Genomic DNA, 26,931 nt, shown 5'->3' with positions numbered 1-26,931 from the left:
TTGAAAAATATAAAATTTCTTCGGATACGCTGTTGCCGGCACACTGTTTTTCAGTTATCCAAAGCAAAAGCAATTTCTCGACACGATCTAATGTCTTCGATCTCTGCTTAGAAATTGATTTAACCCCTTTGCAACGTTAGTAGATTTAATAATGTCTTTATTTTTCGCGATTGTCGATATCGTCGTTCTCGGAATATGGTAGGCAACAGTTAACTCTCGAAAACGCGTGCCACCTTCATATTTCTCAACAATCTGTTTTTTCAGTTCCATTGTGATTCTAGTCATTTTTTTATTTTTCTGTTGCCTTTTTGCAATTCTTGGTTAATAAAAATAATAAAATTTTACTTACAAATTAAAATCAGAAGAAATTTAACAAAGTTATAAACTGTGGCACCGCGAACGTCTAGTCTGGTGTAGTATACCGATAGTGCAACTTGTTCATAGATGGGAGCGTATACAGTAATTGAATTAAGTCGTATACCAAGCAAAATTTGTTTCGTCTAAACAGGACGTATTCCGAATTTGACGTATTCTAAAGCAGACGTATACCGAGGTTCCACTGTATTTTATTGATTGCACAAATCAACCTTCAAAAAGTCATTAATTTATTTTAATACGGTGGAATCTCGCTTAACGAGCACCTTGCATAATGAGCAAAACAAATTGTAAAAAACTGCCTCACTTAACAAGCAATGCTTCGCATAACGAGTGACAAGAAGAGGGAAAGTCCCGAATTGTGCACATGCTCCGTCAATCTGTGTTTAGCACTCATTCCGCTAGCATCTTAGTGTCGCTGGTGATCACATATTTTTCCAAACTTGTGTTCACACATATTACTTTTAAACATCAACAACCATAGCCCGTTATTTAATAAACATGCCAAACTATATGCCAAATTCTTGGGCTATGTAAAGGCTATAATTAAATAATAGAAATTAATTAATTTGACTAGAGGTAAGCAGTTATGCTTCCATCTCGTATTAAATTTAATGACCAATTCCAAATTAAATTTTAGAAATGTCTGAATTAAAAATTAACTATCGGTATTTATAATTATTAAATTTAATATGAAATGGAAGCATGACTGCCTACATATAGTCAAATTAATTAATTTCTATTATTTAATTATATCCTTTATATAGACTTTACATAGCCCAAGAATTTGGCATATTGTTTGGAGTGTTTATCAAACATATTATCTGTGTTTTTTTCCCCCCTGCAAATTGAATTCTCATTACAGGTTGGTTCATTCCACGCTAGAAGAAAAGATGATGATGATTCACGCTCCTTAACAATGCACATTGTACAATTTACTTTGAATAAACGTTGTACATAAAATATTTGAGTATTTTTTTCGGTGTTGAATGAATTATTGTGTTTTACATTAATTTCTAATGGAAAAATTGTTTCGCTTAACAATTGTTTTGCATTACAAGTATGATTCTGGAACAAATTATGCTCGTTAAGTGAGGTTCCACTGTACTAAAAATTTAAGATAGTTTTTTTCTAGACCTAGCTTTATATAAAAACAAGTTGATGCAAGAATATTTTGTTCACATATATCTGATTTTTATTATGTATTAGTGATTAAAAGGATAGAACGGATCTGCACTGAACATCCTACAATGCAGAGATCCATTCTATCCTTTTAAATATTTTGTTTGAATTATGAATTTTAGAATTTAGAACATATGTTAACGTAAAGATGACTGTTTAAAGTAGTCAAAACATTAGTTTTCATTAAATTTATTGGTGTTTTGCTGGATTGTTTTGGTGTTTGAGTGTTTTTTTCTATTTTTTCTATTTAATAATAATACTTAAACAATTAACTATAAACTGTTTCAAAACAAAGCTAACTAAAAATAAACATCTTGTTATGATTTCAAAAAGGATATACAGTAAATTTATTAAGAAATAAGTTCTATAAATATAATAATAATGTCTTTATGATGCTTTTAAGATATTTTGAATCACTAATGTCCATATTCATAACCAAGGATGAAGAATTAGAGTTAAAAATTAACCAATAAATGTTCATGTACTAAAAGTAACGCAAATACAATTGATTAACTTCTAATTAACTCTTGATTCTTGATTGTGAATATGGCTGTAAAACACTCTTTTGGTGCTAATTTTTCTGGATATGTTTATCCTCATACAATGATTAGATATTGTAAGTCCACCAATTCAAGAATAATCTTTTGACTATTAAATGTAATAACAATAACCTTTCAAACATCCATCATAGTTTTCAGTTTTTTTAGCAAATTATATACAATGACTTTGTATGAAGATAATTATGTAAATTTGTAGTTATTTGAGTTTCATTTTAAGACTATCTACCAAAAAAAACATATATCTTACTTTGCAATATTCATAATGTAAAATATACTACTAGCAGGAATTTTCCTATACTGTTTATTGAATCAAATCTGATTGTTTTAGTAAATGGTTAAATGAATAATAAATCAGTTTATAAATATCTTTGGCAATATGAATGTATGGTATACAATAATAAATTTAATAAACCTTTAAGATAAACTAGATAAACAATTTTTCTGTTTAAACTGATACATAATTTCTTTAATTTTCTGTTAGTTTCATTTATTATATTAATAATATCTTTTTGAATTACTCCTATGGATAATTGTTTATTTTTTTATTTGTTTTTATTGCAGTTTTATGCTTAAAAATATGTAAAACAGGATATGAGATTATAGTTATTTGATAATGATTTAATATCAAAGTACAAGCTTAAGAGTTGAAAGATTTGTTCTAAAATCTAACTCATTTTAACAGAATAACATTTTTAAAAATGAATTTGTTTGAACTGTTTAAAATTATTTTATATTTTAAGCTTTCTCTAGTTATTTTAATACTAAAAGTTTGCTTTGTCTTAATTACACCTTAATAATAATAAACAGTGAAAGCATTTCTTCTTCCCAAAATTGAATCATGTATCATATAAACTTCTGTATAGTATTATGCAAAGTTGTCTGCTTTAAAATAATTTTATCATNAAATATGAAAAATGAAGTTGTAAACAATCTTTAAATGTCAAGTTATATAATTAAATTCTTTACTCAAACATGTATTCACATAATACACTGTTATTTTGCAATATAAAAATATACTATTTATAATATGTATAATACTTTATTTTATATTCAGTAATTAAAACACTATCATTGAAATTCAACAATCATTTAACAATGAAATAAGGAAGAAAATTTTAATTTGTATTAAAATTTTCAATTTTGAAAACACTGAGATTCCGTTGTTTGTTAGGAAGTCGTGTTGCATTAGAATAAACTCTTTGACTAAATTTGAATGTTGTTTATATTACTTAATTTTAGAGTTTTATACATAATAAATATTAAATTTTAATGATTTTTATATATAAAATTAATAATTAAAATAATTAATTTTAGATGTTTCGTACAAGAATTAGATTTAGCAGGAATGCAAGTAGATGTTGCACTTAGGAAATTTCAGACCTTTTTCAGAATGCCAGTGAGTACTATTTCATTTGTAATTTAGTAAATTATATTTATTAAGTTTATTTTAATCAAAATCTTACAGTAATTTTGAATAATACTGTTTGATAAATTTAAATACAATTTTCATAGTTATTTTAAAATTAAAAACAAAAATACGTTTTTAAGGAACATTATTTTTCTAAAATTAAATTTTAAAATGAAAACAACTATATTTGCAGAGTTGAACTACTTGTTTTTAATATGACGTTTTTAAAAATTTCATTTAACTAAAATTCTTTTTGTATTATCAAGTTCCTTGTACATTATTATTATTGTGAATTAGACTAGAACCATTGAGCCTTAAATGCATTTAAGTTTTATCATTTTATTAAAACTTATATTGTAGACTTTGAACAAAACATATTGAATGATTTTCAATCATATAAAAATTGATAATTTTTCTTATAAATGATAACATGTTCTAGAAACTTATTAATGTGTTCTCTCTGATCAAGTTTTCTTTCTGTTGTGATACTTTTCAAAAATTAAATTATTACTTGGATATCACATAACTTTGTCATGTCACAATAGAATTGAGATTGAGCTAGAAAGAAAGAAGCGATTCCCGCACTTGCACCACAAAAGAGGCTATTCTTGTACCTGCCATCCATGGGACACATGATCCTTGCACTTGCTGACACAGAGAGGCAATTTAAGAAAAAAGCAGTTGATATTAATTGCTTTGTTCTTGTGTTTTGTTCATTTTTCACAACCATCGTTATCTATAGGTGCATTAGATGTATGCAATGCTGTTTTTATTTTTGACCTCTAGGCCTAAATTTCATTAGGCGTACTCCATCACATCAGAGAGCACAGATATTGTTACTTTAATACCTTTGTACTTATATCAAAAAGGATGTCATGGACTCCTAATTTTACTTTCCTGGTTCTGTTATATATAACAAAGGAAAAGTATGGCAATCAATCAAAAAATGACTTTTCCAAGATATTTACATTTTTGCACTTGTGATCTTAAAATGTCAGAAATTGCAAAAAAATTTGGGAGTTTTTCTGTATGTATGGGTGTTAGTGTATGTGGGGGGGCACAATTTTGTTCATCCTCTTTGAAGTTTAATAACTTATGTGTTTTTTGTTGAAAATTTCTGAAATTTTGCAGGGATGTTTGTGTATTAGGGAGATTGATGCTATTAAATTTTTGTGGTTAAAGGTCAAGGAGGTGGAAGAAAAAGGCGGTCATGTGTCATAACTTGAGTAGAGTTGGACTTAAAGACAATTTTACTTGTTATTAGCATTTGAAATTTTTTTTATAAAACCATCCCTATCCTCAAAATTAAGCTTTTTATATTTTTAATTATTATAAAATGGCAAAAAGTTTTTTAAATGAAATATCGTAACAAATAGCACCACCAAAATTTTAAATGGCGCAGGGAAAGTTAAGCAACTCATTGCTGAACTTTTTAATTTAAGTGGACCCTCATTACATTTTTGAATTTCTCATCTCAATTAATGGAAAATGGCACAGTTTTATCAAAATCAGCCTATTAAATTTTGAGAACAAACTCAATTGTGTAAGCCCATAGAACATGTGCTGGCAACTGCGAAACATTACACGATAAAGTTGCGTGATTTGTGTGATATCACTTTGTCATGCACTCTGGAGAAATGACTGTATATCTCGAAAACAAAGTCATGGACCCTCCATTTATTATTACAGTTTCAGGTTCTTTGTTGCAATTAATGGAAAATGACTAAGTTTAATCAAAATCAATCAAACAGATTTTGAGAATGAACACAATTCTGAGTGCACAGAAGAGTTTTTGTTAACACACTGCCTCAATTATACATTGACTTGCATAGGAATTTGAATAAAAGAATGTTAATATTAACTACTTTAATTGCAAGTACTTGCACTTTTCGTATTCATGTGCCAAATAAATTGAAATTAAATACTAATAAAATACTCTAAATATTCAAGACAATACATAGTCTGTGACATCTCTTTCATTTAAAATTATATAAATTTTTTATAATTAAAAATCTTTTTCTACATTTTGGTAAAATGATTGAGATTCTCATATCTTAAGATAATCATTCAATTCTGTTGATTGTCAGTTGAACAAATTTTAAATCCATTAATTCTTCTGAATTTGATTAGTGCTATAGTCTTTTAATACTTCTTATTTTTTAAACAGTATATATATTTTTTATAATAAAATAAAAACAAAATAAAACTTAACTTAATAAACAGAATACAATATGTAGCCATAATCATTACAGATTTAGTAAATCATTATATGTATTTTACTCTAAATGAAACATTAAGATTTTATTTCTTATGTTTTTCTTAGGGTGAAGCTCAAAAAATTGAGAGATTAGTAGAAGTATTTAGCCACAGATATATAGAATGCAATCGAGACATTGTTGCTAAATTACAAAATGCTGATACTGTGTTTGTACTTGCCTTTGCTATTATAATGTTAAATACTGATTCTCATACACCAAATATGAAAGCTGAAAAAAGAATGAAACTTGAAGACTTTATTAAAAATCTCAGAGGTAAATTATTAATGCTAGACATATTTAGTAGATACCAATATGCTTAAAATAGAAAAAGTGATGAATACAAATGTCATTTTTATAGGTGTGGATGATGGAAATGATTTGGACAGGGATATGCTTGTTGGTATATATGAAAGAATTAAAGGAAATGAATTTAAGCCAGGATCTGATCATGTAACTCAAGTTCTCAAAGTTCAACAAACAATTGTTGGTAAAAAACCGGTAAGAATAACTCTAGTTTCTAATTATTAAATTTTTTATTATATACAGGTATCCGTTGTATAACACTGTAGTTATGTTCTGAAAAAGTGCCATGTTATGCAAATTTGTTCTATACAAAACATAGGGTTACATTCCAAAAGTTAGCAAAGTATACTATTCTTTTTTGTTACTAAGAGAAATATGTTTATTAAAGCAATCAATAATTAACTAACAATCACAATTGAAAGTACTGTATTACATGTTAATGTTAATTTTAGTTAGATTAGGTCATTTTCTTTTTACGAAGTATCAACGTCATCTCTACTGTTTTGTTGTTCTTGATCAGAAGTATCAGCAACATTTTCATATTATTTATTTTTATCATGAAAAATTTATATGTATAAAAATGCATTATTAATCAAAGATTTGTTCTAGTGGGGCACGTTTGTTCAGTTGAGTAACGAGCAACTTTTTCAAGAATGTGTGTTCAAGTACCATGATACTGCCATATTTCATTTATCATTTTACGGATGATTGCTTACCTACAGTTTAAAAAAGGTTTAATAACACTTATCTAAAAATAAACTTTATTAAATACAAAGATTAATCTTTAAAAACAAAGCCCTGTGACAGTCATAAGGGCTAGTCTGAAAGCAGTGATGACAACACCAGGTTGATAGGAAAGCTAGGACATGAAAGAAACAAACTGCACTATCAGTTTTCATTAAACCTGAAGAAAAACACAAAATTGAAAATTTCAATATTCTAAAATCCATGGGCAAATTTGAGATGAAATGCATGCTTACTTGAAATAAAAAAAAAGTATCAAATAACGAAGTTTACACTTAAAAATAGTGAAATTTTGTATGGATTTCCAAAATTTTGTTAGTGAAACAGGAAGTTGTGTTGTACAAGGGAGATGCCCAATTTTCAAACCATGTTGTAGAAGTATTATGTTTTACAAGGCATATCTGTGTGTAGTATAGTATATATAGTGTATATATATATATATATATTTATTTAAAATATTATATTTTTTATTATATATATATAATAAGAAATATAATATTTTAAATAAATTAATGTACTGTACATACTTTTGTAAATCTGAAGAAATTTATTACATACATTCTATATTTAAATCTATGGTTAATATTTACCATGGAGAAGATTTTTATTATTAGTTCAGGGCCTGTCTGTGTGACTTAGTAGTTCTGTAGTAGATGCCATTTTTACTGTGAAAGAATTGCTGTTGTCATTGTTGTCATCATTATTCTTTCTTTTTTACAATCTCAAAGTGACTGGAGGATTGTTTTTGTGTTTGTTTGTGCATTTGGTTAGAATTTCAGAATCTATGTTGACATCATGGTTTGAAGTGATGATAAATCCTACTGCATTTTGTGAGACTGTTATTTCCATATCATTTGCAATAGCTTCTATGAGATTGTAGACATTCTCATTGCTGAAAGGAAATCCAACTTAGAAGAAACAACCCTGAATTGTTTATGGTAGAACATGTGTCCAAGCACTTGAAATCTATAAAATGGCTTTAGAGGTATTGAGTTGCCTTCTCAGTGTTTTGAGCACTATGCTAATTGGCATTTATTGTGCTTCATTACCATTTTTCTGTACTTGACTTTGGATTGAGAGAGACAGTAATTCAAAATTTCATAGGTTGAGAGATTGAAGTGGCATTCATTGATAGAAATATAATTTTAACATTTTCAAGCTGGATGTCTAGATGTGATGCAGCATTGTCAAGAAACAAAAATACTTTCCTGTTTTGCAGCAACATTTTCCTGTTCAGCTTTCCAACTACTCGTCATAATTTCTCATATCATCTGGGCATTTGTTTGATTTCCATTAAGTTTCAAATTTTGTAATGTCTGTTCTTGAAATGTCTTGGTTTGGTAGCCTTTCCAATTGCCAGAGTTTATTCATGTTCTCCACTCATATTTGTGCATAACAATTCTGTTATGTACAAATAAGAGTGCTATGAGCACAAATTCTTTTGCTACTTTTTCCCAGAACACATTCATTTAGGAATGTATGAAAGAACAATCCTGTTACATCTGAGTTCAAAATACTTTGTTTAGGTATATGAATCTAAAAGAGAAAAAAAAAATATATGAATTTATTGAATTACATAAAATATTCATTGAAATATTTTGGAAGTGTTCTTAAAAATTATAATTACAGCAATGATTTTTACTTCATGTAAAATAAAGTAATTATATACAAATAGTTATGATGATCATTTATAATTTCTACAGTTAACTTCTATAATGTTTTGAATTGCAGAATCTAGCTCTTCCTCATCGTCGGTTGGTTTGTTATTGTCGTCTGTACGAGGTTTATGATGTGAATAAAAAAGAAAGACCTGGCATTCATCAGAGGGAAGTGTTTCTTTTTAATGATATGCTAATGGTATGAAGAAGTAATCAATATTTTTATCATCTTAATGTTAACAGAAACTTGTAACTTTTTTTTCTTTTTATTTTAGGTAACTAAAATTTTTAGTAAGAAGAAAAACAGTGTTACTTACACTTTCAGACAATCTTTTCCATTATGTGGAATGAGTGTCACATTATTTGAAGCACCTTGTAAGTCCTTACTTGTGATATCGCACCTTTTTTTAAATTTAATTTTAATTTTTAATGTAGTCCAAATTAAATAACTTACTTTTTAATAAATTAATTTTTTTTTAATTGTAGTTCTTAAAATTCAGGTAGAATATTTTATCTTCTTCAATTACTAAACAAAATAGAATTTTTACATTTTCTTTTTTATTAAACATATTTATTCTTACTCTGAATATTGAGGTCACACGCTTTATTATTGTATTAATTTTTCTTTTGTATTGTTATTTATTAGTTTGTGAATTTAGTTATAATAGCCCGTACATACAGGATTTTCCTTGTACAAAATAAATAAAATAAAAATAAATAAATAAATAAATATACATTGAGAGAAAATTTTAAATGAATATTCATTTTTTCATAGCATAATTGAAGACATAAACATTAAAAATAAACTGTTCTTTTAATTATATATTAATTATCTTCAAATGCCTATATTTCAACTTCATTATTATTATTATTATACCTAGTATATTGTTATTCTTTGATTTAGTTAATTGTGCCTTGAGTAGATTTGATTCTTCCTTGTTAAATATCTGCTCATAATATAGCAAAATATGAAAAAGGTTGATTTTAATTTATAAAATGTGTTTTCAAAAGATTTTCAAAATAAATAAATACATTTACATATTTAGACTGACAAAGCTAATTGATCTAAATGCCAAAAACTATTTTTTTTGGAAAATGGCAAAAACTGTTTTTCCATGACAAATAGAGCAAATGTTCTTTTCTGTAAGCATGCTCTTCAAAAACATATAATGAAAGAGGAATTTTTGTGTAAATACTATGGAAAATACTCACAAACAAGACAGTTGGAAATGATCTAAGTATCCTACACACAGTACAAAAATGTGAAAAGATTTAAGTCCACAGTCATTACTTACTTAAAATAGTGTTGAAAAAGGCTGTTCCCTTCATCTATAAATTCCAGCATAGCACTGACATCTTTCTTCTTGTTGGTATGCAATAGTTAGACCTGCTAGTACAACAGCTCTGTGGAATTAATAACTTGAAGAGTTATTTCCCTCTTGAACACACGACATTTTCCTACCCTATTAAGTCACTGAAGCTTGTTTAAGAAAACCCAATCAGGAGCATCTTTGTTCACTCGACCATGACACTTTTTATTTAAAAATCACTTGTTAAGATTTTTTTTTAATTTCTGTTATAGCAGGTGCAGTTCTCTTCAGTCACACAGATCAACTAATGCACAGAGAGACTTGGACATTCCATGAGCTCCATCTGATGATGCTTATCAAAATAAAAAGCATTTACACTCAAATAATATAGCAGTTTTTTGTGCAAAAATGATCAATTTGTATATTTTGCACTTAGATCATTTATCTTTAATACTCTGCAATAAAAATTACAATTTTATTTCATTAGTTGCAAAGGTCAATTATATATTCTCACTGTATAAAAATTATTAATAAATTCTAGCAATAAAATTTTGTAATTTTCCTTTATTTCTTGAATAATTTACAGATTATCCACATGGAATCAGATTGAGCCAAAGAGTGGATGATAAAGTGTTGATTACATTTAATGCGAGAAATGAACATGATCGATCAAAATTTGTTGAAGATTTGAAGGAGTCTATCTTAGAGGTAATAACCATTCAAAATTTTTCATTGTTTAAACTGAATCTTAAGTTCATTGTCATTGGCTGGTTTATTTTTTAGAATTAAATATTTTTCATTTATTTTTACACTTATTTCTTTTGTATACAGATTACATTCTTATAAATTATTTATTTTTGAAGTATATTAATTAAAATTAACACGTAAACAACAAAACAATAGTACAACTTAAGAATTTTTATTTTCTGTAGAAATTATCTTTAAGAGTAAAAATTATACATTATTATATTTTTGTTGTTACAATTAAATAAAATAAAATAATTTACCACATGCATGCATAAAATACTGTAGTAAACTATATAGTAATATAATAAATAAATATCATAAATGAAATAATTATATATATTTAAGATATATGTTAATAAAAAATACCAATAAATGTTGTATAAGTTAAAAGCTAAAAAAGAAAGAGAAAACAAGTTTGTAAGAAGAAATAACCACATAAGAATAATTTAAAATTAATAAATTTAGTACATGTTTAAATATAAAAAAAAAGCTTTTATTATTCTGATATTCAATTTAAGTCAAAACTTCTAATAATAGAATTTTTTTACTTTCCAAAAATCACACATTCAAACACACATTTGTGACATTATCATTTTCCTCAAGTGCATTTCATACATATATTTAAAATGTAACTTTATAAAATCAAAATAAAAAGATTAATGCTAAGTAGTTTAATATGTATAGCAAATCATTCTATTAATCTTTTAATATTCAATCAATTATTGAGTATTTACAAATTATTTATACAATTTTACAGATGGATGAAATGGAAAATCTTAGAATAGAAGCAGAATTAGAAAAACAAAAAGTAATGAGGGCAAGAGGAGCAGAAAACAGAGATTCTGGAGTGGCAGATATGGAAATTGTTCCAGTAGCAAATAAGGAAGGAAAATTATCTCCTGATAGTCAGTCAAATAATTTAAAACGTTCAGCTTTATCAAATTCATTGCTTGATTTACATGAACAACGTAAGTATTTATTACATTAAAGAATTGTAATGGTTTGCTTTTTATGTGTGATCATTTATTACTTTACCTAATTCTATAGAGGAAAAAAATTATCTAAAAGTTTTTATGTTAAATTTTACAGTTTGAGAAATTTAAAATTAGCAATACACTTAAGCTGAAGCACAACATTTAATCTGTTAATTTACTGAAAACAAATTTATAAAATTTACTAAATGTTTAACCATACTGTAGATTATGAGAAGTCTTGTCAACATCCTGTATATAGCCTAAACCAATAAAATTACTCTCTCATAAATTTTGACATTTGCATACTTAAAATTATTACATGTAGAGTAATAATTTTCAGTTGATACTGTTAAGAAAATTTCAGAGCCTACTCAAGAGTATCAAAAGCAGCAGATTATGTTGTCATTAAATAAATTAATTTTATAACTTAGATTTAATACAGGGGATTTTCTTGCATTGATTTCCACATAAAAACATATTTTCAATCCAACACACTTAAAATTTTTATTTTCCAAGATTTTGTGCAAATCAATTAATGAATTTCCTACATGATTGTTGTTGTTCTTATTTGAAAGTTATTTGAAATTCTCAAGAAAGCACAAAAAGTCTGATTGTTCATCAACCCCTTTCAAAATTCCATTGACACTGTTAGGAATCTCTGGTTTAACAGATTCCTAACATACCAACATACATGGAACAATTATTTAATGATATCAAATCTGAGATGATGCAGATTTGGAATATTCATATATAAATGGACTTTTTTATCTAAAAAAAACAGAAAATCATGCAGAGTAGTCAGAACTATTACCTCAACATTTCATGTTAGTTTGAAAATTTCATACAATATTTTTAATACGTTTGTTGGAAAAAATGTAATATACTGTGTTGTCATAATCATGCAAAGCTCTCCTTCATTACATTTATATGAACTAAATAGCTGTTACCCACAACTTCACCCATGCAGATTTTGCAAACAAACACCATTTATATTTAGTATTTCAACAACCATAGTTCAATATTGTTATATAAAACCTACCACTGAGAGTGATGAGAATCAAACAAACTGTTTTCAATTTGATCAATTTTCTGGAACACTTACAATTATTTTATAATTGAACCAATATGCAATAACAAATTTGAATTTAAAACGGTTTGAGCATTTGGTTAAAAAATTGAAATATATAAAAATATTTATAACAATGTCTGAAATGTTATAAATTTAATACACCTAAGTACTCAATAAAGACTAAATGTAGTTGAAAATAAAAAATTGCATCTAAAATAATACAGTAGAAGCCATTCTTTAAGTTAAGCCTTAAGCCTCTCCCTCTCCTCTCGCAGGGGAATTTTGAAAAATCCCTTCTTAGTGTGCGTTTTCATGATGTACCCTGTGTGCCAAATTTCACCTCTTTAGGTTCAGCAGTTTGCTCTAGATGAGTCATTCAATCAGGACAAGTAATATTATATATTTAGATACTAATAAGAACTTTCAAGAAATCTTTTCTTTAGTTTTGTAACTGTTTTTCATCTCTTCCCAGGAAATTAATAATAATAATGTTAGATATTGGAAGATTTAATAAAAATAGCATAGTAAATATTAAATTATTATAATGTTATGAGATTCAAATTAGTTAAGTCTTAATAAGAATATCTGTTTTAAAATAACAATTAATATGAGTATACTTAAAATATATAAATATAAGCTAAATTAATTTCATAAAAATTAATTTATGAAATTCATAACAAATTACTTTTTTATATTCTAGAAGCTAAACCAGTCAGAAGAGGAAGTGCCGGTTCATTAGATAGTGGAATGGTAAGTAATTTTATTTGTAGTTTTACTAATTATCAATTAGTATTAATTTTAAATATTATTAACTTTATAAAATAAAGTAGTTTTGAAATTTGTTTTATATTGTTTATTAAACTAACAACTTCTATGTAATTCCTAACAGGAAAATTTATTAAAAAGCATATATTAAATTCTTTGTGTACATTTTAAAAATGATTGTCAATTAACTCAAAGTAAATGTCTTTACATGTGATCTTTTTAAATGAAAATTAGATTTCTAATGCTTATTTTATAGTTGCGTTTGAAATTTATAATAATGTTCTTCAATCTTTATATTAACCTATTGAATCATAATGATATATGCTTTTTATCATATTTATCAAAACTTGTTACCTAATACAGTACAATGATTTATAAGATGACATCTTAAAACTATTTTAAAGAAAACAGCATGTAAGGATAATATAGTTTAACATAATATTGGTATAGAATAGTTCTTTTTATATATTTTTTAACTTTGTAAGCTGTCTAGAACTATTATTATGCATATTATTATACAATGTATTTTGATTTGAAAGCAATAGAATTGAAAAATATTATTCCTTACAAATGAAATTTTATACTGTAGATTGAAAAGATAATGTAATCTAAAAATACATTTCTTTGAAATAAAAACTTTGATCATACAGCTGACCAAAATAATGGAAAAATATATTAAATAACCATTTTATAAATGTTCCTGGTTTAAGAACAAAAAAATACATAAATCACTTTTAGAAAATATAATATAGCATTTTAAAGATGAATATCTTTAAAATGCTATTGAATTGTATAATGGAACATATATTTAATATATATTGTAATTTTAATTATATGTCAGTTAAAACTATCAATTTTTTATTAATTGAAAAACTAATCAGGATTAATCCCATTCAGAAAATTGTTTTGTAATTTAGTTGTTATTGAAATCATAGAAAAACAGCTTTATAACTTAAGCAGTTAAAATATGTATAGAATATTATCATGTGATAATACAGAACTGAAATTTATATTTTATATAAATTTCAAAGAAGGTAAAAATGCATAATCTTGTATAAATATTTGGTTCAAAGTATCTCTTTACATTTATTAATAAATCACCAATCAATCTATACATCGATTGATTTCATAGTTACCTGTAATATATATTATACTTTCCAGTTAATGATAGATACACTGTTTAAATAATGTTAATATTAGAATAGATTTTTTGAGCATAGAAATATGATTATAGCAATAATTTGTATTTAATTGAATAAAATAGAATATGGAAAACAAAATAAAAAATATCATAGTATATATTTAGGCACATGCATAATTTTCCAATAAAATTTAAAAAATTCATTTTTATTACAATAAATGAAATTAACATTCAAACAAAGCTTCTCGTAAAGAATTTATATATAAGATTGTAGTTGATTGCAAAATATTACAAAATGAAGAGCATAAAAATCAAATCATGTAAAAATTGATTGAGTGGTTTATTATCTTTTCAGCATGCTGTAGGAGGACAGGAATAGTTCTCATTGTCATAATTCTGTTTGATCCCATCACAACAGTTTGACCGACCAGTGGTGGGTATTCTATCAAATTCAATATACAAACTGTCAGTAGACAAATTCATAAAATATTCCCAAACAATTATATTTAGAATCAAAACAAATTTTAAAATAATTTTGGCATTTGATTGAAAGTTTTTAAGTTGTAAATGAGAAAATTTAATATTACTTATAATTATAAATACCAGTATTTATAATATTCTACAACCATTATTTTTGATTCTTTGAATTTATATATATAATAAATTGCATTTTGATTTTTAAATTGATTATAATGCTTTTTTTTTTATTATTTTCCAATTTAAATTAGACTCTTAATTAACCAGGATACCGAAATTTAAGTCATCACATCATATTTCCACAAATCTTATAAGAACATGTTGATTATTCAGAGTATAAGATCAAATTCTTATATAAAAGGCAAAATCAGCACTATATTCTATTATATTCTATTTTTAAAGAAATGTTTATAGTATGAGAAGCATTTATTTTGAGTATGAAAAATTTAATTTAATTAACTAATGGTTACTAAAGATATTACAGGATAGTTACAATGTCAGTACATTTAATTTACACTGTAATAACATTACAGTGCTCTTATAAGCCAAAAGAAGTTGGCATACACAAGAGCATGCTCTTATTTGCATAGAATACCTCTGCCCACTTTTTTTTAAATTTACCTGTTCTGTTTACTTTAGTTTAGGATCTAAGTGTATAAGATTAACTGGATGATATTTTTTCCATTCATCCTGAATAATAGAGAGTCTGTATATAATTTTATATAATTAAAAACTTGAACTCTTAGTATCAAAATTATAATTTTTATTAATAATATAGCTTGTCACAATATCAATACATAATTATACTGTTTACTAAAAGAGAAAAAATCATTAATTAATGAATAAAACAAATTATGAAATTTCTCATTAACAACTTAAAGATATTAATTAAACTCCAGACCACAATTATAATTAAAATTTACAGGTTCAGAAGAAACTCTAAAATGTTTCTTTTGAACTTGTAAATTTTAACATAACAATAAAAAAAAAATCAAATGTGCATAAAATTAACTACAGTTTGTGGAAACAAAATTATAAAAATTCCTGTTTTCCAAAATAATTTTGAAATACTGAACTTGCATTCATTTATTATTACAAAGTTCTATATTCCATTGGTACAGTTTTTATTTTTACAAGAGAATTTGATAAGAATAAATTTAGAATAATTTCTAAAAAATATAATGTTTCGTGATCATTGTTTTGGATCACTTTAATACAGATTATTTATTATTATTATAGCATATTGATACCATTTTTATCGTAATTAATTATTAATAATAATTTACTAAGGAAAGAAATTTAATTTAATTAAGCATTTGATAAAAAAGATTAAAATTGATTTTGTATATACAGTTTGAAAAAAAAAATTTCCAAGATGCTGAAATGCAAATTCAACAACTATATTTACATATTACAGAAGTGATATAAAGGATTCAAGTGAAAGTAAAACAAAATTTTGATATGAAATAAGTTTCAAATTTAATTCTATCATAGAATAAAGATATTTCTAGCACATTTATGAATCGCACATTATACAGTTCTATGTAATTTACAACCATTGGTATTAGGAGTAATTTTGTAGCATGGGATTCATGCTACCTCCAGAATTCATTTGATATTGTCACATAAAATTGTATTTTTAAACTATTTATTTATAAATATTTATATTTTGTAAAACTGTTGGCATGTGGTTTTACTGTAGAAAACTTAGTAATGCATTTTTATAATCATTTAATAAAAAAGATGAGTACATCTTATTGATCTTAATAGATTAATGAGATATACTTATTTTTTATGTACTTTTTGTACATAAAACAATTTCTTTTAAACAATTTTGAAAAATTGCTTAAAAGAACAAAATACAAAGGTACATAAATGTTTTGTACCACTAATGACACAAATTATTCTTTAACTTTTTGAACTTTAATTTTCCTTAGTAAAATTACTACTATACTATAACAGATTTCTAGAAAAGTCTGCCAATTGGATAATGACGTTACTTGCAACTATGTAAATGGTTCATTAGTGTTTTAATTAGTGTGATGATAAACTGTGAAAATTATTATAGAATCAATCAGTATTTTCAAGTTAAAGTATAAACTTTAGAAATATTTATATTCTTCAGTATTGAAATTTGTATCTTGTTAAAATACAAATTTTAATATTTGAGCAAATCAATATTTTTCCATAATATACAAATTTTCTTCTACATATTTATATTTTTAATTAAAACACATCCACTTAAAAGTGTGTAAATATCAACAGACATTGTAACGTCGTAACTGTATTGGTGTTTAATTATTTTTACAGTTTTCTTTGAAGTCAGATATAGAGAGATTTTTATTTAATTTTCGATTATCGGCTAGAATGGGGCTGTTTTTCTGCCGAACACTCGCCACAGTATTCTATCTAGTTACATTATTATAAAAAAAATTTAAGTTTTTAAAGAATTTTCTGCATAGAAAAGCTTGATCTGAAACAAGCCAGGTAAGATTACTTGGCTCTTATCTGTTGTTGGAGATCCGGAAGAAGAAAAATAGCCCCAAACTAGACAGCATCTTAACAAATGTTATAATAATAAAAGGTGGAAATTTAATATTTAGTCTCTATTTTTCATTGCAGTCTGTATCTTTCCAGTCTTCTACGGCTAGTACGGTCAGTCACGACTCTTCTCCCCAAACGAATCCGTCTACTCTGGCAGGTAGACCCGGACACGGAGAAGCGGCAGGTCCGTCTTGCTCCGGGACCAAACCTTCCAGCCAGCAAGGATTTCTGGGAGGACTTTTTGGCAAAAAGGGAAAAGTGCCCCATAAACCGCCCGTGCGTAGAACCGCGGACACTACCGACATATAACAATAGATATAAATATATAATATACATGTAACAATCGGGACTCTAGTTTCCAATTCTCACACGGGACTTTCCTTTTGCTTTTTCTTCATAAATTATTGTCGTTGCGGTCCTCATATTTTTTTTTTAATTTAAACTTTATTAAAAACCAGAAGTATAATAATAATATATTTTATAAAGAGTGCCAAATAGTTTGGCTGAAAAAAGAACGTAAAGAAATTGAAATGCTTACATAAAACCACGAAGAAGAAGAAATGGTAAATGATGATTTATTGTGTTTTAATTTACAGATTATTCCAGTATTATTTATATACTGAGTGAACAATTGTAAATATATATAACGAGCAATAGCTCCTTGTAAATTATCTAACTAAATTGTACATAACCCGCAGGCATTAGCTGTCTCTGGTGTAAACATATAATTATATGCATGTTAATTATTATATTATTATTATTATTATTATTATTTAGTTACAAGATTTAATATATGTTCTTAAAAAAATTTTGCATGGCTTTTCACTATTGTTAACTGATAACCGGTTATATATATATGAATATATATCCGCACCTTTACGTTATCGAAGAACTGAACTATCCCGTACTCATTCACACACTATTCAGTCAGAAATTTGTGTTAATCACCGAATATTTTATGTAAAATTAGATTATGGAAAACAAGGGAAAAAAAGAGAATTTATTTTGAATTTAAATTATTTTCTTAAAAGACTAAAATTGTTGTTTAAGATTTTCATAATTCCATCCACAGACTTTACTAGTTTCGATATTTGAAAAGTGTTAGTGACCAATTTGTGAAGGATCAATTTCTATGTATATGTAAAGTGTTTTCAAAAAGTCATATTCGGTTTCTGTCCCGGTGTTTTTTCGATGGATCGTGCGTTTTAGCACGTTGGATAGATGATCGAATACAATAATCTACGTATATATAAAAATCTATATAATTATTTTTGTCTTATATGCATAATTTCTATTCTTCAGATCTTTTTCTCTCCTCTTTACGTTGTTGATTTGCTATATTATAATAAAATAAAAGTGTACAATTTTCTTTCATTCCAGACATTGTATAATTTTCTGTACTTATTTAATATACATTCAGCCATATTTATGACAATAAAAAAATTCTCAGATACGAAAACCATTCTCTTCTGTTCTTTTGTCTAAAAATACACCCAAACCTACTAAAATTATATTAACGGTTATATTTAGATACTGACGCCTTTCTACTAAAGAAGTTGTAATAAGAAGAATTAACCCCCACTTACGTTATAAGATCGATCCTCGGTTCAAATTGACCCCGATTTAACGGATTTCGAAATAACGAACCAAAAATTAGCGAAATTCTGAAGCAGTTGAGGTTTTGAGTAGGGTTCGATCTGCTTAGGTTAAGGTCGTCATTTTACTGTATATTTTATATTCAATTTTAATATAAATCAACGAATAATCACACATTAAGTGTCGATTCATCGTCTATTGAATTTATCATCGAGATTGACAGAAATTTCGTGCATAGGATTTTTGGCTACGCTGTGTGTGTCATCTCTGCACGTGAACGAATTGATGATTGTATCGGTAAACTAGAAACTTGCATTGAAATATGCCTATAAAATACATCTTTCTATGACACGATTAATTAAGTAGAATGATAAATGTGTATTTTATCGAACGTTTTGCTGTCCACGCTTATGGCGCCGATGTTTATGGCAATTGAAAGGAACTGAAGGCCGATGATTAATGGAATTTCGCGACTAACTTGAGAAATTTTCTTGGCATTCTTCTATTAATCGAAGCAAACAAAACTCGTCCAAAAAAGGAAAAAATTCCAAAATCTAATTTCAAAAATATCAAGCTGTTTTTCAATAATCGATTATATAAAATGTTGAAAATTCGTCACAATTTAAGGATCGTAATGTAAGAATCACTTAACAGGATGAAAAATTGAAGGAGAATTATATAAATCATACTTAGAAATTTTTAAAATTATACTCCCTAATGGTCTTTTCTTATTACACAAATCTTTTAAAATAAATTGTTAGAAATTGTCTTAACATTTATTAAATGGTAAAAGAAATCTTGCAATTTTGCTTGAACACCAAAATGAACGTTTGATTATCCTTTTTACAATTGGTACTGAAATTACTGTAAACAATTTACAGAAATTTACATTCATTTAATTCATATTTTTGATATTTATTACTTCAGTGCCAAATCAATCTTACTGTCTCGACCATTTGTTTTTTGTGGTAAAGACAGACAGAAATCTCGGAAATTTTTCACGGGCAGATTGTTCCGGATATGTCGAGTTTCCGTTCCTTGCCGGCCGAGCCAAGCCGAATTCATGATGGGCCTGGGAAAAAAGACCCTTCTCATGCCCACGGGGTGGGGAGAAAGACTTTCAATATTGCTAACTATAAAATGAACACGATTGAGAGAGATTATAATTGAAGTTGACGATTATTCCTGCAGAGTTTATGGTAAAGATTGAGAGGATTGAATCGGTGTATGTTTACAATAGAAGTATGATTTGAGATGTGTTAAGAAAATGAAGTGGATATTGAAGAAAGTTAATTTGTCCGAGCAGGGACTATGACGTGTAGTGAACAATGTGGTAGTATGAAAATGTGTTAATGGATTCACGGACATTACGATATATGGAAGTAAGCTTGTACCACTGGAGAAGATTGGGTATGAAGACGATTAGGACATTAGAGAACACTGTGAGAAAGATACCCAAGATGAATAAAAAGTTACACGTAGTTTTAGTTAATAATGTGAAAAAAAGGGAAGAGTGGATTGATTGATTGAATTAAACGTCGAATATATTGGCGATCTGCCAAGAGCAAAATTCATCCGGATAACTTTTATAAGAAATTGGCCCGATTAGACGTGAAGAAAACCGGAAAAACCACGCAACAGTCCGTTGGCGAGGCACGAACCAATGTTCAATTGTTTTATCCACTTGCCCCTGGCGATCGGGAAAGGTAGATGTGCGAAAGAGGTGAAGTGAAGGGACAAAATTCGTAAATGTAACAATGATATTAAGGATAATGACCTAATAGTAACTAAGATTGACAAGTCGATGATGTCTGTAGTGTTAGTTACGCAACTCGTTGCTAGATTTTATCATAAACACATGGAATTTCTTAATAATTTTCATATTTGTTTTAATTACAGTAAAGTGTCGAAAATTCGGATTCGGCTGTCATCACAAATCGATTATTGATGCTAATGTCTGAAATTCCATTTAATTCATGCAAGTTGTGATTACTAGAGCCCCTTCGGCCGCCAATTTAAAGTCTTTTAATCCTTAAAATTGGCGTTTCCGCTTCCCGGGACGAAGACCCAAGGGCTAGATTGTGGGAAGCGAATGTTCGGGTTGTTTCATTTTGTCTAATTACAGAGAGTTTGACATGTGTACAGCGTTTGACATGTGAGTGCGAGAATTCGAGTAAAGGTTAAACGGTGTATTGTACTGTACATCTTCGTGTACAGTGATATGGTGTGTATGATCCAAGTACATCTTTCGGCATGTCTAAAAACAGAGAAATAGTAAATTACGATACGAGAATAAGATGTGTAGAAAAAGAAAACGAAAGAGATCGTACCATCGGAGATTTCGGAAAATATTCACTTCTATGGTAAACTGCCGCTTCATCCTCTTCGTGGTAAAGTTGGGAGGGAGATTCTTCTCCCTCCCTCCCAACTTTACCACGAAGAGGATGAATGAACTTCTCGCTTTCCAGTTTTTGTGTTTTCTAGGAACATTTGGGAGATTCTTCTCCCTCCCTCCCAACTTTACCACGAAGAGGATGAATGAACTTCTCGCTTTCCAGTTTTTGTGTTTTCTAGGAACATTTGGGAGATTCTTCTCCCTCCCAAATGTTCCTAGAAAACACAAAAACTGGAAAGCGAGTTCATTCATTATCTAAGGTCAACATTATTACCTTTATCAGACAGAATTAGTATGATCTGTCTTTCTTCCCGAACAGTGTTAGGTCAGGTCCTTCGCTCCTCTCATATCTAACCTAACGGAAAGCTCAATCCTCATAACAGCTGTTTGGGAAGAAAGGTCGACCGAATGTCACGTCCGGTGAGTAAACTGGATAAAGTTAATACTTAAAAAAACCGAAAAACTTTTATAATCCGACATTTAATTTTGGATAAATCTCTCTCGATCAGTTTAAGCCTGTCTTCAGAAATTTTGATGATCAGAGTATCTTTACAGATAATGCAATAAATCATGAAATAACAACATATCACGTCTTAAGTACTGAATTATTATACTCATTTCCAGAATATTTTTAACCAGAGAACTTTCCAACTGTAGGTAAGCAATCATTCGTAAAATGACGAATGGCGTTATTTCGGTATTCGAACGCAAATTCTGGAAAACGTCGCTCGGAACTCGACCGAACAAACGCGACCCGCTAGAAGAAATCTTCGATTAATAACACATTTTTATTTCGTCATCCATAAAAATTTATTACGATAAATATATATAAAAAAACATGAAGATGTTGCTGATTGACTGTTAGTTAATTACTGATTGGAAATAAATTATCAATTGCTTTAATATTTCTCTTAATAACGAGAGAGGTTCCATAAGGTAACAAAAGTATACTACTATATGCTTTACTTTAGTCCTTTATTTCGTATAGCACGAATTCGCATAACACGGCAATTATTTTGGAACCTAACTATTCTGTTATACGAAGGATACCTGTATTCATTTTATTTGGCTACTTATTTATATAACGTACTTGTTTTTACTACATTTATTAATGCAATTTTTAAAAAAAATTATGATTAAATTCATTTTAGAGATAAAAATATTTTTAGAACATGCATTAAATAAATATTTTGCGTAAGAAATATCCGCTTAATGTCTCAGATATTATAATTAACACTAAAAATAGATATAAAATAGTTTGCATAAATTAATTTGGTCATTGCTCTTAGTAGTTCTGTAACATTATTAAATTTACAAATAAGAATGTGCTTAAATTCAGGTTTAAATAAGTTATTTCTGAGCCGTAACTGTTACTATAGTTATGGGCTAAAATATCCACTTATGTAAAGACTATATTTTATTTAAAATGATATTTTCTTGACGTAAATACGACAGATTATACAGAAGTAAGCCTACTAACAATTCTGTGAGATTTCGAGCGTGCGGTCCCATACATTCGAAATCTTGATCGTGAAATGTTACATGTTTTAGATGTTTTTATAACAAATGCCTCCGCTGAGAAGCGAAAATAAACGTTTCGTTTCATTCCTTCCTTTTTTCGAAAACTGCCACATCCTTGCCCGCACCAGTTGTGTCGCAACGATAGAGACAGATAGGAAAATAAAGCGTCAGGCGCATGTAACATACTTCCTTGCTTTACTAATGGTATTAGTAAAGTTTCGACATATGTTTGAGTCACTACTCCAACGTATGTTGGGGCAACCGAAAGAAATTTCAGCAAGCGTATTGCAGAACACCGAAAAGATGTGCAATACCAAAGAAGGACTACAGCTCTAAAGAAGAAAGAAACAGTCTTGACTTCAGATGGGAATTACAAACCGAAACGGGATGAAATCGCCTAATTTTATTCTTAATTTATTGTAAATAAAAACATCCAAGGTGAACGAGATTTTATAAGACGACTGATTATAATTTAGGTAACTTGGTGTATAGTTCCTTGCCGTACATAGTTTATAACCGCCTTCAAACTTATCCTCTTGAACAACGATACACTTTTCCCTGCAGCTTCCAGAAGCATTGATGTATACCATCTTTTGCAATTACCCGTAATGCCTCCTGTGTGTTGTTTGCACTTCATTTAATGACTCACTCGAGCCGTTTTAACGTCATTTTATGTAATTCTTTGCTGGAATTTTTAAAATACTGTATATGTCAACAAATGAACAAAGTTCAGATTTCTTAAAAAGAAATGTTTTCTCTTGAAGGTTATTCTAAGTTTTTTTTTTCTTTTTGTAAGCAGTCTACTTTTGATTTTTATTCAATGTATATTAGCTGTGTGTAATACTTGTTGTTTGAATTAATCGTATGACATTGATGCTGTAACGGATTAAATAAATAGGATGTTTGTTCACACAACGAAGGATGTTTGTTCTGAAAACATAATAAATTAGAAGCCAAATTCACTTTAGTGATTGTATTTTTAAATGTTAAATTTGCAAATGTACAAACTTGTACGTTTTTGAGATATTTTGTAAGCCGTTTGAAGAAATATAAAACGACTAAGATTTACTTTTCTACACATTGGAATAAATAATAATTAATAATAAATAAAAATAATAATAATTTCTAGAGAGAATGCCTTCCGGGAAATCTTTTAAGGAAACTGGCCTCTATTTGGGTGTTTCAAAAGTGAAGAAAACCCGGAAAACTCTACGTGGTCAGCCCGTTGGAAGGTCGTGGGTTCACACCTCGCCAACGGGCTGGCCACATTCCAGGGAGTGATTAAAACCATTTCATCAGTTTTCGGTGATTTTATTCACTCGGTCACTGCTGAGCATAAATAACTTAAATATTTTAAAAACGCTTATTTAAACAGTTTAAATTAAAAGTTAAATGGGATATTCTTAGATCAATGAACTGTACAGAATATTACACCTGACGGAAAGTAATGTGTTTATTGATAGAAAATTGGTTTTTTTCAGTAATAAATAGAAATTTTAAGTATTTAACTATTAATAGAATAAGAAATTGAAAATTCGTGATCAAAATCAATCTATTGCCAAGTTCTTTGTGTGTACAGAGACAGCAAATACTTCAAAGCGACTCAAATTACCGACTACACCAAAAAACCCTTCTATTATTTCTTTACGTAATAGCGATTTTTATTATATAAAAATTTTTTATTATTTTCTTATTAATTGTGTCATCGGTCTATCACCATTTTCATGTCAAGAAGTACAAAAAAATATTTATTTCAAATTTTTCGTCAATACTGTAATAATCAACATACATATTTATGAACAATAATAATATACAAAGAATTTTAAATAAAATTGCTGCAGAATTACAGCTTCAATTTAATTCTGTTTAACTGGAAGCAGATTTTACAGTAAGACTCAACATGTGAATAAAGTGCACATTACACACAGACTACAACTATATGAAATTTTGAATGAAGCAATGTCGCCATGATAATAAATAGGAAAAATAAACATCGGCACGAAAAAACTTCCAGCTGTACTTTGTGCCTTAAAATGGTTGCACAATTTGGCTGAACGTTAGAATATCTTAAACAGTATCAATTAAAGAAGTTTGGGGCAATGGGATTACAGTATGAGTTACTAAGGGGAGTTGAAATCAGGGGAGGGGGTGGGATGTCCTGGTAAATATCGCGTTTATAGACAAATTGGTTTGATTTATGTGGTTACGGCAACGCGACACGTGAGCGATCTGCCAAAGAGGTTGCATCCCGGAAAGACTTTTATGTAAAACTCGCCCCAATTTAAGTGTTACTAACGCGAAGAATACCCAGAAAACTCTATATGGCCGGTCCGTTGGCCATGGGCGAACCCACGACCGACTATCAATGTTCGGTGGTTCTATCCACTCGGTTACTGGAGGGTGCTCACTGCCGTCAATCCGTCTCTGTCCTTCCTTAATCTCGAGAATGGAGTTAGATGAAAGTCGAGACCATACATGGAAGTCGTAAAAGAAAGAGGACCAGATTAACTATATATTAACTTCCGATTTGTACCGCGAGTCACGTTATTTCAATTAAAAAATTTTCCGCAGAACGGAGTTAGATACGACTCTATTGCTAACGGGAAAAATATGATGTAAGGGGCCAGGGCCTAATTTGGCACTAGGCAGGCAAGGCACTTGCACGGGGCTCGTAATAGGTTCTAAACGTGCCATTGTTTTATTAGTATTGCGAATTACTATATTATTAGCGCCATATTCAAGGGATAATAATTAAGAATAACATTACCTACTACTTCGACATCTAACAACATCACTGAGAATTAGATAAAGTTTGTATATGCGCATTAGATCTGTTCGGTGAAGTTCAGAATAAAGCGTGTGTTGTTGAGAAAAATATGATGTTTATTACTGCATAATTTTATTGTAGCCCCAAAAATACAATGTAAGTAAGATATTCAAATGTAAAAATAAAAATACTTTAATTTTAAATATTACAATTTTATTTATATTTGTAATAATACAAAATTTGTAAAGGGGCCCGTAAATATTATTTTACCTACAGCCCGCGAAGGTCTAAATTAGTCACTGTAAGGGGAAAACACTACTACACTACACGCAGACAAGTGCTATCTGTTGCAGAAATGGCGTAATGGAGCGTCTACTTCGCGCTATATCATTGTCGCAGTAATTCGGTAAATATAATATATATTTTTTTAAATTATATCCTTTTTTGTAAGAATTATATTTAGTTAATTATTTTGTTAAAATTTTTCCAATAGATGGTGCTACATGTAAAGCCCGCAATAAAATGTAGACAGAAATTAACCGATATATAGAAATCTGATCGATAATTTGGGGTAGAATATACGACATGATCTAAGATAAAAGTATTTGAGCGTAACTGCCGAGTTTCGTAGCAATTGGTCGAACGGCATAGGCGTGCATAGTGAACGAACAAACAAACATCCTCATTTATGTATTCCAAAATTTAAAAAAAATCCCCAATTCTCAATATTAACATTTTTTGGTATTTTAACTTTGTGTTAATGTTTCTTTAGTATTTTTTAAACAAGTATTTTTCACCGGGAAAGTTACGCAACTCGTTGCTGGATTTTTATTATAAAAAAAAAGTATAAATAACTTTCGCCTATTGTAAATAATATACTATACATTATTATTTCTTTCAATACAATCAATCTTGAAATAAAAAGTAATCACTTTTAATTAATAACCTTTTCAAATATATATATATACAGTATTTATATTAACTGGGAATAAAATGTTTTTAAATATTTCAATAGTTTATATATTACAAAAGCGATGAAACGAATTGAAATTATCGAGAAATTTACAAAAGCAAAGGTTATTTAATAATTCTACAAACAAGCTTTACCCGAAGGCTTCCAATTAAAAGTTGCTTTTC

The 26,931-nt window shown here is 28.1% G+C and overlaps 1 protein-coding gene across 11 annotated transcripts in view; it reads left to right on the top strand.

The window, feature by feature from the left end:
- LOC111630435 (IQ motif and SEC7 domain-containing protein 1-like) overlaps nucleotides 1-18,501 on the top strand; it is a 130,312-nt gene extending 111,811 nt beyond the window's left edge. For 9 of the 11 annotated variants that reach the window (XM_023374531.1, XM_023374530.1, XM_023374532.1 and 6 more), the window contains 9 exons: nucleotides 3,432-3,513; nucleotides 5,849-6,056; nucleotides 6,142-6,281; nucleotides 8,562-8,687; nucleotides 8,764-8,863; nucleotides 10,385-10,506; nucleotides 11,303-11,513; nucleotides 13,289-13,338; nucleotides 17,594-18,501. In XM_023374531.1, coding sequence (XP_023230299.1) covers nucleotides 3,432-3,513; nucleotides 5,849-6,056; nucleotides 6,142-6,281; nucleotides 8,562-8,687; nucleotides 8,764-8,863; nucleotides 10,385-10,506; nucleotides 11,303-11,513; nucleotides 13,289-13,338; nucleotides 17,594-17,824 — 1,270 coding nt within the window. In that variant the 3' untranslated portion in view covers nucleotides 17,825-18,501. Of the gene's footprint in view, nucleotides 1-3,431; nucleotides 3,514-5,848; nucleotides 6,057-6,141; nucleotides 6,282-8,561; nucleotides 8,688-8,763; nucleotides 8,864-10,384; nucleotides 10,507-11,302; nucleotides 11,514-13,288; nucleotides 13,339-14,849; nucleotides 14,928-17,593 lie in introns of all 11 variants that reach the window. The other 2 variants (XR_002757524.1, XM_023374529.1) reach the window with 2 other exon arrangements.
- Nucleotides 18,502-26,931: the final 8,430 nt, after the last annotated feature.

This window comes from Centruroides sculpturatus, unplaced genomic scaffold, assembly GCF_000671375.1.
Source record: "Centruroides sculpturatus isolate CEXI.00-Female unplaced genomic scaffold, Cexi_2.0 scaffold383, whole genome shotgun sequence".
NCBI classification, from domain to species: Eukaryota; Metazoa; Arthropoda; class Arachnida; order Scorpiones; family Buthidae; genus Centruroides; species Centruroides sculpturatus.
Note: the sequence above shows the minus strand (reverse complement) of the source record. Positions and strands in the feature narration are given on the sequence as shown.